The sequence below is a fragment of the Pseudopipra pipra genome, chromosome 4 (assembly GCF_036250125.1).
Source record: "Pseudopipra pipra isolate bDixPip1 chromosome 4, bDixPip1.hap1, whole genome shotgun sequence".
NCBI classification, from domain to species: Eukaryota; Metazoa; Chordata; class Aves; order Passeriformes; family Pipridae; genus Pseudopipra; species Pseudopipra pipra.
This window is the reverse complement of record NC_087552.1, coordinates 4005226-4023485: the sequence shown is the minus strand read 5'-3', so window position 1 is coordinate 4023485 and position 18260 is coordinate 4005226. Positions and strand designations below refer to the sequence as shown.

Sequence of the window (18260 nt, the reverse complement as noted above, 5' to 3'; positions counted from 1 at the left end):
TAAGAAAAAATAGAATTCTATTTATTCCATTTGCTCCTTGGTTTCAGAGAAGTTAAAATAGGTGTCCTTACAGACACAGTATTTTTTCTTCCATAAGACAGTCTGCAAGTCAGAACTGCATTTCATGCCCATTCCACAATATTAATCCAGGTCAGTCCAAGCCCAAACCTCCAAATAAGGAAGAGGAATCCGTGTTTTGGAGAAAATGACAGCTGAAAAGAAAGCCCCCACCCCAAGTTTCCTAAGAGTAGAGCAAGTACCTTCCCTTCCCTCCTTCCCATTGTGTGTGAAGGGATGGTGCTCCCTGCTGTGAGTTCAGTGCTGCCATTGCAGGAGCTGCCAGCCAGGGCTGGGGCTGTGCCAGCCCAGGAAGACTAGAACAGCTTCACCAAAACCAATTTCACAAGTCATCTGGCTTGAGTTTCCAGAGGAATTCATTTCAGGAAAAACAAGACTAAGAAAGAGATTCAGAGATGGGGCATAGGATGGGGCAAGAAGCCATTCCCTCCTCAGCGGGTGGGGAAGCCCCCTCGGTGGGTCCCTCCTCGGCCCCCTCGGAAGCCCCCCCGCTCCCCCCGGAAGTTCGTTCTGTTCCTCTCTCTGCCCCTCTCTCCCCGGCCGGCCGCGGTCCCTCCTCGGCCTCCTCCCCTGGGAGCACCCCCGCCCCGGTCAGACTTGGACTTGGGCGGCGGCGACTTGGGCCGCAGCCGCTCGATCTCCTCGGTGCAGCCCGTCAGGTGGGAGTTGGGAGCCGTGAAGTACGAGGAATATGTCTCTGCATTGAAGTTGCTGTTGGTGAGGGTGGGTCCCACTGTCAGCCAACCTGGGGAACAAAACCAGAGTCAATAAAAGCAAAAACAAACTTCATGCTTCCGAGGCCACTATTGTCCTTTTTCCACTCAATGGACACTCAAGTGACAGGGAGAGACACTTGCCTACATGTCACCTGTACTGAATGGAATGAAAAGGTCACCTCTAGGGAAGCAAGATCCATTTCCCCTGGTACCAGACTAAACCTGATCAGTAAATTCATCTAATTTAAAACAACACCATCCTTCTCCCCTTTTGAAAAGTTGCATCAGTTATAAATATTTATAAATATTGCATGTTTATGGGATACAGTATTGCAAATCTGTGCAGATTGCTCATGAGGGAGAGGTTAAAGGAGGATCTGAGGGGGGACTTTGTTTAACGAACAGGATCAGTTTCTGGTATTGGGGAATTTCTCTCTTTAGGGGCTCAGGGTAACTTGACTTAGGTCACTTTGTCTCCAGAACCCAGTTGTGACAGTGCAGCCAAGAGCGCAGCCTGCTGGAAGCACACCTCTGAAAACATAATAAAATAACTCTGCTGAAGCCCACATGGTATGAAAACAGAGCTTACAGAGTTAAATTAGCCTGTTTATAGAAAAACATTCAATGGGCACTGCAGCTTCACACCAAGTGAATCAAGACAGGCAAACACTAAAACAAGCTCATTCCTATTTCTTCTAAAACTACAGTTTTGTGGCTGATGGATCTTCACATACACCAACAACGTATCTCCTTGAGATCTACAGCTCTGACCTATGACACAGGTCTGGAAACCTCTTTAGGACACTGACAGGAATTTTACAAGTAGGGAATTCTGCTATCCTGTATTACACATGATAAAGACATTTCAATTTTTAGAGCTAGCGTGGAGATTATTTCACTATTAAATCCAGAAAAAAAAGCTTAATGGAAAGGAAATATTCAGAAAATGAAAAGACAGAAATTACACTTTTCAGTAGTCCAGTAGAAAACTGAGTAACTGCAGCATTTATCTTCAATTAGAGATAACATGGAGAACAAAAGCATAAAGGTCTTACTGTTTTAGCAAGTATTTACTTCTAAAAATGAATATCTCTAAAACAAAAAGCCTCTTCTATGATCTTGCTCCCAAAGATGATATTAAAATTGTAACTTAACTGTACTATTGTTTAGAAGGGTTCTCTATGATGCTCCTGCAACACAGGCTGAGGATTCACCCCAAGACAGACATTCTTGCCAAGAAAATACTTGTATGAGATCTTTAGTTCTAGCAAAGCTTTCTGCTTTTTGACCACAAGGGACAGAGCAGAAGTCACTTTGCCACCATAACAGTGTTGGGAGAACAGACAAGTGATGCAGTTACACACAAAAATACACAGTTATCCGGCTGGTGTGAGCCCTGGCAGAAGGAGAATGCATTAGGATTAACCATTATTGCCTCAGCTCCCAGCAGAACCCACCAAGTGGCCTGGGAGGATGGAAGGGGGTTATTGAAGCCCATTAAAATGTAACTCCTTGCCCAAAGCCAAAGTAACAGTTACCTGGTCGGATTGTACTGTCCCTTCCAAAAAGGTGAAGCCGTCGTCGTCCAAGGCAGAAATGCTCAATAATGTGAAAAATCTCCACAGGTTTTTCTATGTTGCCAATTTCAGGCTCCTCAGTGATGATGAGGTCGATGTCGACGTTGGCGTGGATGAAGTCCCCGTCTGTGCTGCGGCGCACGGTGCCCTTGATGCCCATGAGGCAGTGCTCCTGTGACACACACAGCACTGTCACCTGCCACACGTACTGCTGTGGCAGCCTTCGAGCACAAACAGTTTTCAAAGTTCTCAGTCATAGAACAGACAGCAAATAATGTACTTTTTCATATTGTACCTCTTACAAAAGTAGCCGTCACCCTCAGATTCCTTTCTAGAAGATATTACTGCATAAAAAAAATACAGCCACCATCAAACTGTCAATTCATCAGCATTAAAAATGTTCTTGAGCTGTAATAGCCATTGCCTCCTTCCTCTGAAACACTGCAGATCAATTTAAGTGACTGGTATGTGGCATCCATGAATGAGGAATCACCACGATTGTTAGAGGATGAAAAGAGGCTCCTACATACTCATTTCAGAGCTCTGTTTCTGGGAACATCAGGCTTGGATGAGCGATGTTCCCCAGGATCAAACACACTGACTCACTAAGCGCCGCCAGATGGCTCAAGAAAAAGTTGCAGACAAGAGCATGTAATCATTCCCAGATTTTGGGAAGGGTTTTCAGAGTTGGCAAGTAAATATGAAAGTCAGAAGAGCTGAGCTATCAAATCTATGAAGTTGGTCAACTGCACTCGAGCAACAGGGGTGTTGGACCTTGAATTTAACTAAAGAGGCAGAATACTGCTAACAAATTACTCATCAGGCAAAGACTTGTAGATCTAGTCCTCAGCAGAACTACTTGGAACATTTACTTCCATACCACATGTCACTCACTCGTACCTCAGATTCTCTAACAGGTGGCCCAGCACAAAGCACCCACCTAGAGATGCCTCAACTACCCAGAATGGAACAGCATTTGCTGCTGTAACCACTGCTAAGTACACCTTGCCCAGCAGCCTATTTCTTTAGTCAGAACAAACTCGCTCCATTGCCAGTGTTTATCACAAACAGTGACCTCAGCCCAACCCTCGCCCCATAAACAGAGAAATTCCCCAATACCAGAAACTGCTCCTCTCTGTTAAACAAAGTCCCCCCTCAAATCCTCCTGTGTCAGCTTTAACCTCTCCCTCATGAGCGAGCTGCACAGATTTGCAATACTATATGCAATAAACACGCAATATTTATACTTACAAATATTTATAACTGATACAACACGCTTTCAAACAAACTTCAGACTAATGTAAATGCAAGTCAGTGAAAGATTCCAGATATCTCAAAGGGAAGTTTATACTCCTAAAAATGGCAAATCTGAGACAGGGTTGAGGGTGTTTAATGCTAAGGAATGATTAATGAATGAGGAATGAGTCCTGAGGTTAACTGACACCTGGAATTATTAAACTGCCAGCCAACTCTCTTTTCAGTTAAACTGCCAGTTACACCCACATATACCCAAACCAATTATTTATTAATCCCATCTACATTTCTCTAAGTTTTGAATAACTTACATTTGAGCTTTTTTAAATCAGACCACTTTTTTTCTCTGCATTTCCTTCAATACACATCCTCCAGAATGCATCCCTAAAAAAGTGTTTGTTTTAAACCAAGCTGACCCATTCACCTTTACGATCACCTTCGGGGAGTCAGGAGATCCTGGCTGAGCTCTGGTCTCTCACAGTCCTCTCTCTGCTTCTAACTCTGGGCACATACCTGCACATGTGCATTTAGAACCAACGGCCAGCCTTCTAGAGTTATTTTTCATTATTAGATCCATTTATAATCTACAGATTTAAAAACTCTTTTGACATTAAATTTAGTCAAATTCTATTGCTAAGTTTAGATCTGTGAAACATGCTTTGGAGAAGAGAACTCTGAAGTTCTCGTGCCTGCTTTCCCAAAAGCCTGTCACCAACTACTGTGGAGCACCAGGTGTTTCATTAGCAGAGACACAGGATGGAAACAGAGGAGCAATGGAGCCAAACCCTTACCTTGGTTCTTTGGAAAACAGCCTTAGGGTCTAGAGTCTTGGTCTTTCCAGGATTGTTCTTATTTGTTTTAATCCAGCAAATGTCCTCACATCTTCTGTAACCCCATTTGCGTAGACACTAAATTTCATAAAAAAAGAAAACAGTTCACACTGCATCAAAAACGTTAAGTACCCTAAACTGAACACTCATATAGGTACTTGACTTTTCTGAAATCATAGCTGGAAATCTGTCACAGATGAATGACAGTGTTTACTGGCATGAATGACACGTGTGTTGTCAAGCTGCCCCTAAAAATTAAAATTAAAGAGGCTTATGTGCACATCGATTTGACTACATATCATCTTTTTTCTAAAATATTTAAAAAAATTTTATCTCAATTTAAGACACAGTAGCACCTTTCTTCTGGAATGAATATTTCTGGCAGAAAACTATTGAGATTTCTGTTAAAAAAGCTGTAAAAGCACTCAGGATGGCAACCTGCTCCTATGAAAACTGAGACAGCAGTACAGCTTTCTACACCCTATGGAATTATGTTTCCACTCTAGACCGTATGGAATTATGTTTCCTCTCACATTCAATGACTCATCTGGAAAATAACAGTATCTAAACACTTAATGCCACTTAAAATTACATATCCTCTACCACAGTAACAAAACATCCCTCAGGAGTTACCACTGAGAATTCTATACAGGAAAAAGTCAACGATAAAAATAAACTCTTAAGCCTGTCCCTGATAAATTGAATTAAAACATCATCTTACCACTCGGCCGAGATCCAGACCCTCGCCTGACCCGCACCACAGAAACACAAATGACCTTGGGGCTGCAATTTCTTCAATTTCCAATTTCATGATCTAATAATAATAAGAGCAATAATAGTGTTTCTGAATTAAATACAAATCACCAATTATATCAGGAAGAATACTAAGTCTTGAAGCAATGTTGCAGGAAGCACTGTTTTGGAGATGTTAGCCTGTATACACTCACAGCCAAACTTTGAAATTTGTTTTCCAGAAAGTATCTTGTAAAAGTTACCTTGCCAGTACCCAACTGCATGTATACAACTCTGCTGGTTTGGGCTGGGGTAGAGTTAGTGGGTTAAACTATGAAACAAATATTTAATACAAAATGTTTCTTTTCATCCATGGAATTACTTATATGAAGGTTGTGAAGACACCTTATAAAAATCCCAGTTTAATTCCTATCACTATAAAGGAAAGACATTTCTCTCCATTTTCCCTTTCAGGAAAAAAAGCAGCAAGAATTTTCGAGGACAGTGGTTCAACTCTGACAAATCAGTAACATTCAAGATGAAATAACTTCAGATGCAAAGCATCTGTTAGTCATTACAACTTGAAAGGATTCATCTGTAGCTTGCTAACACATCAAATCAAGCTTCATTCAGTGCCACTGTGAACAAAAGTAATGCAGTAGAAGCCAAACTATGACTCCCACACTCCCAGTTTTTCTGTTAGGATAGAATGTTTTTTCCCTGGGCAACATGGCCAAGCACCATTTGTGCCTGATGTAAGAGACTGGCTAACACAGACACCTACTCCTTCACATAGTTACCCAGTCTCTCATCACATCACAGGCATGAATGCCTTGGTTTTCAAACTCACTCCTTAAAGGTAGCTTGAATTTGATTTTGTTCTCATGATCCTTCAGTCTGACTGACTGCTTTTCCAGAGCTGACCTCATGGAAAAGGGAAAGATACAGAATGAACTATCAATACACCACTGAACTGATTAAACAGTAAGGGAATATATAACTACAAGAAAAAACCTTCCATGGCTGAGGTTTTGTTCACAAGTTCTATTTTGTTCGGCTTCTAAAGCTTACAATTGGTTTGACTGTTAAAATTTCCTATTCAGACAATACTTGGAGAAAGGAGGATGTCAGTGAAGGAGTGAGCTTACCTATTTGCTTAAACAGATGTATGAAATCTTTTCCGCAGCAAGAAAAGTACTTACATCATCCCAGGTCCAGCATTTTTCATTGGCAGTAATGCCAGTCTCCCGGTAGTATTCTTCCAGTGGTGGTTCCAGGAGAATCACATCAAATTTGGACTTCAGTTCCCTAATATCAAATGCTTCCAAGTCTGCTTGTAAATACCTGTTTGAACAGAAGATGACAGAACTGTTTGGACAAGGTGTAAGAATGGTTTGAAAATTACACTCCACATGGCACTTCTGTGCAGCCAGTTAAGAGCAGGGTCTCCTGTGTGGTTCACACAGCTCAAAGGCTCTAAATGTAGAGGAGACCCATAGCACATCCTCAAGGATGGATCCTAAATTGAGGCTGGATGCTGTTGCATTACATTTTTTAAGTAGTCTTTCTCTTAAATAAACAGATTTTAGGATCCTCATTTAGCAAGCAGCAAGCAGATGCCCACACAGGCCGTACAGCACATCTAGTACAGATTCACTGAAGTTTCTGTACATCCATGGACTATTTAGGAGCAAACATCAACACTTAGGAAGCAAACACTGTTAGCCTGGCTAACAGATTTCTGTTTTGCTTCACTTTGGGAAGTGTCATATTTTTAGAATTGCCATTTTTCATATATTATGTTCAAAAGATTTTGAAGGCTGGACACGCTTTTCAGGTAACAAATCAAGTCTCCCACACGCATTGATTTTATTAAATACACAAACACACTCTCACGACTCTCCTCCACACCTGCCCGTCACTCACTGCTGTATCACTATCAAAAAAATGACACTGCCCTCCCCTAAAATCCTATAACCTTAAGGAAGCTGATCAGCAGATCACCACCTCCCCCTTCCCAAAAAGTGTGTGCAAGAGATTATGATTCTCCATGTGTATTTGGTGTCATCAGAAGGCAGCATTGGATTACTGTTTTCCCCCCTTCAGTGCTTAAGGGCTAAAGAATGCCAAAACACACCTAACTTAGAAGAGCAAGTTGAGTCCTGCAATTTGCACCTCAGTTGTTCAGACCACTATTTCAGAGGTTGTGTGTGACTACCATTCAGTAAGGCTGTTTTCACAGTACAGATTAGGACTGCTGTATATTCCAGGCATTAGGCTGGCATTCAGGCAGGTCTGAACTCCTGGCAGTCACATGCTGCACACTTATGCTGTGTCTGACATCCAGCAAAAACTCAGAGGTAATTCCAGTCAATAGGACAAACGACCTCCAGTCAGCCTAAACATTTTTGGGCTTCAGCTACAAAGTAAACATCTAATTAATGGGTACTAAGGTAATAGCTGAACACAACACAAAAACCAGCTGGTATAAGAACAAAGAAGGTTATCTTTAGAGGCCAATTTTTTAAGGCTTTTCTTATTATTGTAAACAGCATGACAACATGAGATTCACAACCACATTGCATTCTTTTAAATCCCAGACTAAAGCCTGCAGGGCAATCAGTTGACAGTCTGGTCAAATCAAAGCTTTAGATACTATAAACAATCACACACTGCAAAGAGAAACTAGTTTATATACTATATTAAAAATCTAGATTAAAATAACAGAAACAAACTAATCTTGTTCTTCTATGCTTCAATTGATTAATTTGTATAAACAGAAAAAGAAAATGTAAATTCTAAGCAGGTGCTGAAGATAGAGATTTGCAAAGCAGACAGCTAACTTCAAACAGGTCTGGAGAAGAAAGGCATTTTCCACAAGAACACTTACATGGGAGGAGTGTTAGATTTAGATATCAGCTCATCCTTCAATCTGATGAGCTCTCTAAGTTTTGGATATTCTTCAAACCTATCTGCTAAGCCTAAGAAGAAGAAAACATGAAGTTAACAACTACTTAACAGAGTATATCTCTATCAATTAAGCATTGTCCAGTATTCTGAATAGGTCCAAATGTTAATACTTAGCCTTATTTTAATTTTTGTTAGAACAAACCAAACCCTTCAAAGCAGTTTTTGGTTCAGTACTTGACAAAGTACTGTCCTCACCCAGCTAATTATGGCTGTTCCTAATGCAGTGTCTATGCTCCAATCTTCTCTAGAGCACTACAGAGAGCAGGAATTTACAGCTCCTATTACCAGAAGAAAACAACCTCTCACTTAAACTAAAAGTCCCAGGATGATGAGAGAAAGCTATTTTGTTATCCATATCTGTAAGTTTCTGTTAAGATCTAACTAACATTACTTTACAGAATACTCTTACTTAACCTTTGAAGACTGGGGTGTGGCTGGTTCCCTGAGGCAACCCTTATATTGAGATTTGGTGCTCTGGTGCCAGTCAAAGATTTGAACACATGTTCCTACTCTTAGCTTTATGATGTCAATTTTTCAGCTTTTCTTTAAGGCCATGTCCAGTTGTGAAATAGCACCCAAGCAGAGTTTTGATCATCATGTAGAAAATGTTTCTGACCAATACTGACCCTGATATTGCTCAGCTCCAATAAAGGCTCTGGACTCACTGCTGCTGACATGCTCACTTCCACATTAACACTTGCATAAGCCTTTGTCCTGTCCCTTCCCAATTCTTTAGGCAGCAGAGAAGTTGTGGTAAGTAACACCGCTGCGATTTCTTCGGACTCGTTTCAAAGAACAGAGCAGAACTACCTCAAGTACTTCACCACGAAGCCCAGGTGCTTTTCAGATAAAGACATAATTGAGTCCATTTTTCACAAAAAATATTCAAATGTGTTTCACAAAATATAGAGAAGAAACAAACTAAGGCCTCCACAGGCAAACAAACCCTCTTCAGGCTGCCACCTATAAACACAGCCCACTTTCCCTGACAAGCTTAAACTTGTTAAAATACAGAGAACTGTTGCATAAAAGTGCAGAGGGAGGTGTCCTGCTTATTTTAAAATCCAAATAACTACCATGCACCTACTCTGGGAAACAGGACCAAACTGTACCTTAGTTATAGAAAGATTAAATCCAGGCCTAATGAAGCATCATTTCAATAACAAGTTCAGTGACGGCTGGACACATGTAAACTTAGAAAATAACATCCTCTAAACTTGGGCCTTCTAACGACCTGTCAGCAGTTACAAAATTTAGCTGGTAAACATTGTCCATATTGCTTACTGACTTCAACATATGTAAACTTCCATACTTTACATGCTACACACATTCTTAAGAGGCATTACAGCAAGTCTGTCACTCAAACTTGCAACAGTTACAAGATCTGCTCATTAAACTCATCTACTTTCTGGAATCAAAAGAGCTTGGTTTTGAAAAAAATCTTCCTGTTAAATACTTTCAAGTAAAACCAAAGGTAAGAGCGGCCTAGGCAATAATCACCTCCTAACTGATGAAAAATAAACTCATTCACAGAAACGTCTATACTGATATGTATTCACAGGGAGAGACACAACCGGGGAGTAAACGTATAGCTGTACTTCCCAGCAACTGTAAGGAATTTAAAAAGGGGAAGAAAGAGAAGTGCTATCAAAGGAGTTCTCTTCAAACAGTCACTGACTATGACATACCAACATCTCTGATGAAGTTCTGAGGTCTGTGGCCTGTATCCACAAAGTGCTGGCAGTAATCGTTGTGTGGATTTAAGCTCTGAGTGCCCTGGAGAACAGAAGGAGTTCAGTGAGAGCAACGGGCAGATAACTGCACACACACACACACACACACACACACACACACACACACACACACACACACACACACACTACATGTGCCAGTCTGATAAATGACAAAATAACAGATTATTTTCTTTTCAACATGCCTTTATAAGTTACACCAGTCAAGACCATCATTTTAGTTCCAAATCAGGCCCACCATTACTGCAGCTCATCGTGATTTGACTCAGACCTTTAGTCAGGATCAATGTAACACCAGTTCCAGTCATATCCTTCACAGGAAACTTCCCTACTTGTGAATTCTAGTCCATTACTTCAGCCTTTAAAGCTGTATATCAAATACCATCAACTGCAGAAACAGTTTAACCCAACTATGCCACCTCTGAAACACGTAAAATTGCAAAAGCAGCTCACCTTAAGAAAGGTACTGGAATCTTTGTAAATCTCTTCTTCATAGGGCAGGTTCTCTTCATCTTGCTGCAGCTCTACTTCATCCTTGGAAATGAAGCAGGTATTACCAGTATGCAAGATCATGCTCCTTTCCTTACAAAGCACAATCATAACGAGAAGTGGGCTGTCTACAAACGGACATTTCCTAAAACAGCACATCATGAATGGTTTCAGCTCCAGTTTTGGAGGGGAAAAAACATTACCTATTCTCAAAAAGGTCTGCACCTCTCTCAGTAATGAGGTGGGAAAGGCCCCTGAAAGAAGAATAAAATAAGAGCCCCTTAATTTCTAGCCCATGACAGTGCAGCCAGTGCTTAATAAAGTGTAGAATTTTTAATTTTTGTCCCCCAAAACGTTCACTCCTTGGACTGAAACAAATAATGTATTTTGTTGATATTCTTCTGTATTAGAAGAATATCTGTATTTGAGCATTTATATCCACTCAATCATCTCTTATATTCCAACCCTGGCAGCAAAGTCCACAGTTTGCAGAAACAGCTCACGGTACAAAGTCAGTATTTCATTTCGACTGTCCTTAAAAGTAACTTTAAAATTTCCATTTTATAGCCCCCAAATTTACAGGAAACAGAAAATGTATTGGAATTTTTTTCCCCTGTTGGTGAGTTCATTCAACAGATTTCTGGAGTTCAGAGATCTGTTACACTGATGTATTCTGAACACCTAACAGAGAACTCAGAGGGAACAAAAACAAAAGAGAGACTCAATTCTTCACATCACTTTCTTTTTTCCCACTGATCCCAAACCAACCCAGTATATAGATACATAAATATATAAATACAACTGAAGAGCTACTAAATAATATCATCTCCCATATTATTACAGCTTCATTTACCCTGCACTACACAAGCTGTCTGAATGCAGAATGAAAAGTTAAGTCTTCTCCCTCTATTTTGATCCCTCTAACTGTTAAAATCTTATCATAACTTTCTTGTTATTTCCAAATTGGAGCTTTAAATCAACTTCTGAAATGCCTGTTGTGATAAACAGGTCAGATACCCCTTCCTCAATATTCCGGTGAAGAATTTACAGAGATACACTCTTTTCATTTGTTTGTTTAACCAGACCAAAAATATTATTACCAGAAACAGCAACACTGTTTGCAAGGAAAAGAAATTAAAGCAGACAAGCAGCAGCAAGTCTTACTCAGGCCAAAAAAAAATAGCTGAAAGCTTGAGTTTTACTAAAAACTGATGCTTATGCCATCAGTTACACCTGTTTCCCCTCTTCCACCTTTCTCTAAATCTCGGCCTTCTAACGATAAGCACCTGGTAGATACCACTTGAGTCACCCCAGTTCTCTTTATGCCTTCACAAGTGATTTAAAAAGAGTCCTGTGGCCACAAAACCCCACACCACCAACTTTCAAAGGGAAAACGGCACAGCCCAAACAGAGATAGAATGACACAGGTTCTCCTCCATTAATCATCCTTGTTTTCCAAATCATGCAGGGTATTGCTGAGTTAGGGAAACAAAAACTACCCACAATAATCAAACACAATTTTTTTTTCAAATTACTAGAAATACATTAAGTAATTACCATGATTCAACCAAGTAAGATCTTTCCAGCCTCCACAACAATGGCATGGAAGCATCCCAAGCTCGCAGGCCACTGCTTGCAGAAACAAAGTAAAACTGGGCTGTCTCAAATTAGGCTGGCAGACAGTAAAACTAAACCACAGGTGTTTCTGTACTTCATACAAAGTTAAAACTCCACAAAACAGACACTCATACAGGTTCAAACAATTGAGTGAAATCACCTGGGGGTGCAGCAACAACCCCAGCTCCCAGAAGGCAGTGAAAAGCCTGGCAGTGGCAGCAAACTGTTTAATCCCATTGTCTGCCACTTCCAAATACACACCAGGGAGCTCAACTAACCCTGGTACAACTGGTACAGTTCTACCAAAACACGAGTATTTTAGGAGTTCTTTAGAACCACAATTCAACTTTCTGACCTTAAAATATCCCTTATTCACTTTTGCCTTTAGTGCATCTCTTCCCTATCTCCTACTCCTATGGTGCCAAGGCAAACTGCCAGCAGGAAGCTTAACAAGCAGCCCCATTGCCCTTTGTTTTCACATCAGCCTGATGCTTATGAAGAACCACCACCATAAATTTGCACTTATTCTACAGAAAAACCAAAACCAGACCCACAAAAAAGCGCCCCCAAATTAAAACATATTGCCCTTTTTTTTATCTCAAAAACTGCTCTCATGCTTCCCCCTCATAACAAAAACGCCAATGCTACTGTTCAGCCTTCTCTCAAAGCATCACTGTAAGGCCTTTGGGTGTCACTGGCTCACTTTAGCAAGCCAGGGATACAGAAACAAGGCACTTTACATCAGAAACACCCCAAATTTTCCTAACTGACGAATTTGTGGTATTTGCTCTGAACACTAATGGTTCAAGTCTATTACTTTTGTCTAAGAAGCATTAAACACAATCCAACAGGGATTGATACTGTAAGGATCTAGATATTTCTATCAGTTCATATTACAAGACTAAATTTAAACAGGCTCAAAGTGCTAAGGAAAAAGTTATATAAATACAAATGGAATTTTACTGTTCTGATCTCCTTGCCAATAGGGAATTAGCAATGTCTGCAGGAAACAGCTGATGTCTCCACTATAGATGTTCTGCTTGTGGGTTTTAAGTTTCTTAAGTCTATTCATCTGTTCAACTGAATTTGGTCTGAGCCAGTGTTATTAAAATATTCTTCAATTTCAACAATATAGCAAGAGTCTGGTTACTTAGAAGTGGTTACATCCACCTCAGGGTAAGTCTTCCCCACACTAATGAAGAAAATCCTAATGATAAGTCATGTACTTTGCCAACCCAAGTGGCTTATCCACATATATTTCACAGGTAATTAAAATTAGTTCTTTATCCACATACTTGAAGAACTAAAATAAACTGACATGAACTGATCCCTAATGCAAGCATAAAAATTCCACTTCACAAACACTCTTCTGTGAGCTCATGACTTGGTTGCTGAACAAGAGGTACAGACTTACACTTGGCATGATAATAAACAATGTCTGTCCCTTTACAGATAGACTTTAAAAAATTAGTCATCAAAAAAAATCCTGTCATACATTAACTTTTTGGTTTAGTAAGACAGAAGATAAGACATTATAGATACAGATTTATAAAGTGAGCAAAAATGCAACACAACGAAGCAAAATTTCAAAAATTGCTATTTTTTTAGGCATCCAAGAGAACAGCAGACACTGCATAATTTAATAAATACACTGATTCTATGTAACCACAGAAGCAAGGTTACTAGGACATGGAAAAAGGGCAGAGGGAGGATATATGCTGCAACAAGATCCCAAAACAAACCATAAACACAGCTGTATGATAATCATGCCTTTGTTCGACCTCTTTCTACCATCCATCTTAGCCAAAACACTGCATTGGATATGAATGGAGAAAGCTGCCAAACACCTCTGGGATGAGCATTTGAAAAATTTAGGGCATGAGAGTTCGACAACACTTCATTGACCATGGAGGCATTTTGTTTTGGGGTTTTTTTTTTTAACTAAACTTTTCTTGGGCATTTTAGATGCTTGAAGCACACCCCAAACCAAGCCTCTTATTTCCATTCCCTTAGAGTCCCTTGTTTCTTCCATTTATCCAGAACTACATTACTTGGCACTTAACAGACAGGTCAGAAGGCACCCTCAGCCTTCCCATATCTCATCCCACGGCCTGTAGCTCCTTCTAACTACAAGGTTTTCTTTTGACACAACAAAATTCTGGTCAAGGGGTTTTTTGTGTGTACCCAAGAGCACCCATGTTTTATCACTTCCAGGAGCAGTGCTAAAACAAGCCTCAAAAATAGGGTCCTGGAGCATGTGCAGTTCAATGCACCTACGCCTGAAGAGAACCACGTAGCATCGACACCTCGGATGCCCCTGAGGGACACACATATTAGAAGTATCTATACACATCACATTTATTTTTATATGCACGCATATATATTTTAGAAGCCCCTCAGGGACACAAGAACACCACAGAAAAGTAATGTTCTCCTTTTTTTCCTTACCTTATATTCTTCAATCTCTTCCTCATCCGCTTCTCCCTCATCTGGATATTTACGTTTTGCGTTTGGTGCAGAAGTATCATAAGCAGCCCTGTGAACAGCCCCCCCAAAAAAATCCTCATATTTTCAGAAATCTTTGATAAATCTGCCTTGACTACATGCTTCTGTTACAAGTTTGAAATTACTCTGAAACTTGATGACGAGCTATTCCTCTTTCAATATGTTCGAGACCAGCACAACTTACTAAGGACAAAACTCCTGAAAGGAGAGGAATTTCCTTCCCTTTCTCATTTTTCTGTTCCGAACAGTACAGCTTATTTTAACCAAAGCAGTACATCTACAAAATTAAGTCTGGTCACACAAGAAAACTACTGTTACACCTGATAAATTACTAACATTACATGTGTCTAGACATGACTATTGGTCCAAAAGAACTTTTAAACTAAACTGCTCTTAACAAAAGCATAACGGCTCTGGGACATTCTGAATTCACACCTCAGTTTTCCTACGCAGCATCTTTTTAACACAAGAAACAAATGTGAGCCTGTATTTCCAAGCTGTTTTGAGAAGGGAATAACCAGACACCCCTCGCCTTAGCCAAAGTTCAGATCTGGGTAATTAAAGCACTTTCTTTCGCCGAGATCAATCCCACCCCGTTTCCAGGGCCTGTATGAGTACCAAGCCCCCAGTCTCAACAGACCCCGCTCGCCGATACGGACCGACACGTCTCTCGGGTCTCGGCGATCTCCCGCTGCTCCTCCTTGCTGTTGAGCACGGCGCCGATGCTGTCCGCGTTCTCGGCCCCTAGCTGGACAGCGGGAAACACAAATTCACGCCGCGGCCACTGCGGACCCACCCCCACACAGCCCCAAGGCCGCCCCAGGCCCCTCGCCCCTCCAGCGCCCCGGGCCGCGGTACCGGCGGGCGGCGGCCGCTGAGGGGGAAAGGGAGGGCCCGGCCGTACCTGCTGCGCCAGGAGCTGCCGGCGGAGCTTCTGCCGCTCCCGGATCTCCTGCAGGCGGCTGTTCATGGCCGCGAACCGGCCCCGCTCCGCCACAGCCACCGCCACCCTCCGCTCCGCCGGGCTCCCGCCGCCCAGGCGTCACTTCCCTCACAACGCGTCACTTCCCGCCCGCCGCAATTCCCTCATGGAAATCCATGGCCAGGCTGCCCTGGAGTCACTGAGCAGACTCGTGTAATTTGGGCGTTGTTCAAGTATAGATATGAAATCCGTCTTCCCTCAAGCTGTGCAGTCCAAGTTCTCTCCCTCAGGCAGACAGCCGGCTGTGCAGGGCTCCCCTCAGGCCGTGTCACAGCTGTGGCCACTTCAGCAATTAGCTGGGCATGGGGGCCCCTAACTTGGTTTTACCTCGAGCGGTTTTCCTAAAGTATATCCTTTACGTCCAATTTCAATATCCAGTGTGCTTATTTCTAGGTTAACGTTCATGTTTTGCTTCCATCTTCTGATCCTTTAAAAACTTCTGCTTTGAGGGAGTTTTGCAGAATCTTTAGAGCCTTTTTAATCTGAATTTTGCTCTTTTTCCCACTTTCTCCTTTCGTCCCTCTTGTACATCCTGTCTGTGAATGTATGTAATCCACACTGCATGCTGATTTTCATTCTGACAGCTATTCAGAATGCAACAAGAATGAAAATTGAAATACAGACCCACTGTCTGCATTCAAAAGTTGTGCAATAAGTATCAGTCCCTTGTGTCTCACGAAAGGAAACTTAACAAAAGAACAAAGAAACATTACAAATTATCCCCACAACCATAATTAATGCTGATGTTTGCTCTCCTGAAATAGACTGATTCTTCCTGTAATTGCCACACCCAAAGATGTGGCCAAGAAGAGCTGAGAAGGGACATTCAGCTCTCACAGTGTGGTGTTCCTCTGCTGGTATTTGAGTGCCAGACACTGTCACACTTTCTGTGATACAAGCTGTTATTCTCCTATTTTTTCATGTGGTATATATTGTATACATGTCAATCATGTTATGCAAGTCAAATTGAGAAAGATGCAGGAAGAGAAGGAAATGAGAGAAGTGCAGACTAATGCAAAAAGAAACCTCTTCCAGCTACTCACATTTCTCAGTGATACAACATCCTACAAAAACGGTGGAGCTTTTAAATGTTAAAACCCCAGAATACCAAGAGGTGTTTTTTAATCTCCCCAGGGAATACATTACTATGTTATACTGTCCTATCTGTGGAAATGTTATGGGAAAAGAAATGTTATCTCGTACTACTGCACACTGCTTTGATATTGTTGGCTGTAATGAATACAGTAGAAGTCCCTGCAGAGTAACAAAATCACTTCCTCCTGGATGTGACACGATGAAGTTTGTGGGAGCCTGCACTCCATTTTTAGAACTGGTTGCTAGGATGAGCTGATCTTTACAAATATGAATGGCTATGAAAGATGTTCTGCTGTATCCACACGCTGTTTCAAAACAAGAAAGTTGTATATTTTCAGAATGCTCCATGCCTTTCTTCTTCTCTGTGCATGCTGTGGTTTTGGCTCTCCAGCTTTGTACCCAGTCTGTGGTCAGTTGTTTCTTCTCTTAAAACAAGTATCAGGCCAAACTCTTGCCAGTCTGGAGTCAAGAGCTACACATGCCCATGTACTGCACCATACTCCAATCTATATTTGAGTTTGATCACTCATATTGGTGTTTCGATTGCATCACAATCTTCAGTGGAATCATCAAAAAAGCACGGAATCCACCCTCTATCCTGATGGCATCCATGACATGGTGTCAAACCTACAAATATGCAGTACTGGAGCTGCATCAGCCTCCCTGGGCAATCCATACTGGAGCTTTGTGGTACTTACAGTCAGATTTTTTTTCCTACTCTCCACTCTAAATACTCCTTGCTGGAATTTACAACCTTGATTCCATATGGACAGCAAGAGAAATGCATTTCATACGGTTTGCCATGAGTGTGCAGAAATTATTTGCTTCTCCTCTGCAACAGTCCCCAGCGTCTGGGAAGACTCATCACATTTCTTTTCACCCTGCTGTGTTTCCTTCTGCCTCCTGGAATCACCAAGTCAGCTCTTTCGTGAATGCCTCTTCCCCCAACTAGGATTCAATTGGACTGTGAAATACAGACATGATGTAGGATGTGCTGCAGGCGACTGATTTGCTTAAGCATCTCAGTGCAGTTATCCTGGTTCTTGACTTTGTTGAATTGCCATCACCCTTGATCCATTTTCCAGATTTTTCCCTTCAAATTTATGAAGCCAGTTGTTTCTCATCCTGTTTTTGTTTAACTGATTATCCCTGAGTACATTACCTTTTGCTTCTCTTTGTTGATGTGCATTCAATCTTTTTAATTATTTCTGTTGTTGCAATAATTTTGATTTCAAATCCTGTCCTCCGGCCTACTTGTATCTACTTCCACTGTCAGGTGGTTGTGTAATCAGCAGACATTCTATGCCACTTTTTTTAACCATTCATAGCATTATAAAATATTTATAAAACACTAACAGTTCATACTTGTGTTATACTGACATCTATTCAAGTCTAGGCTACTCCATTTAGCAGAAAACTGCTCGTTATTTTGTGTTAGTAGAAATTACTGTAGAAGTTACAGAGAATTAGGCCCAAACTGCTTAATTTAACGCTGTTTGCTCACTTTAATTGTTCTTCACATCACAAACCTCAAACTACATTATCCCCAATTAGATGCTCAATAAATTCATAAATTAAAGGCACTAGATGGAAATAAAAGTTTATCTTTTAACTCAAAACAGACAAATAGAAAAATAGAAAATATAAAAATAGATTATAGTAGA

At 41.1% G+C, this 18260-nt stretch overlaps 1 protein-coding gene across 1 annotated transcript; it reads right to left on the bottom strand.

Annotated features, from left to right (window-relative positions):
• On the bottom strand, positions 1-18260 carry METTL14 (methyltransferase 14, N6-adenosine-methyltransferase non-catalytic subunit). The gene is made up of 11 exons (XM_064651416.1): positions 15424-18260; positions 15179-15267; positions 14463-14550; positions 10362-10442; positions 9846-9933; positions 8078-8168; positions 6390-6531; positions 5177-5269; positions 4417-4533; positions 2333-2543; positions 1-823 (listed from the first exon to the last, which is right to left on the bottom strand). The coding sequence occupies exons 1-11, from the start codon at positions 15487-15489 to the stop codon at positions 510-512; spliced, it is 1380 nt and encodes a 459-aa protein (XP_064507486.1). The 5' UTR covers positions 15490-18260; the 3' UTR covers positions 1-509.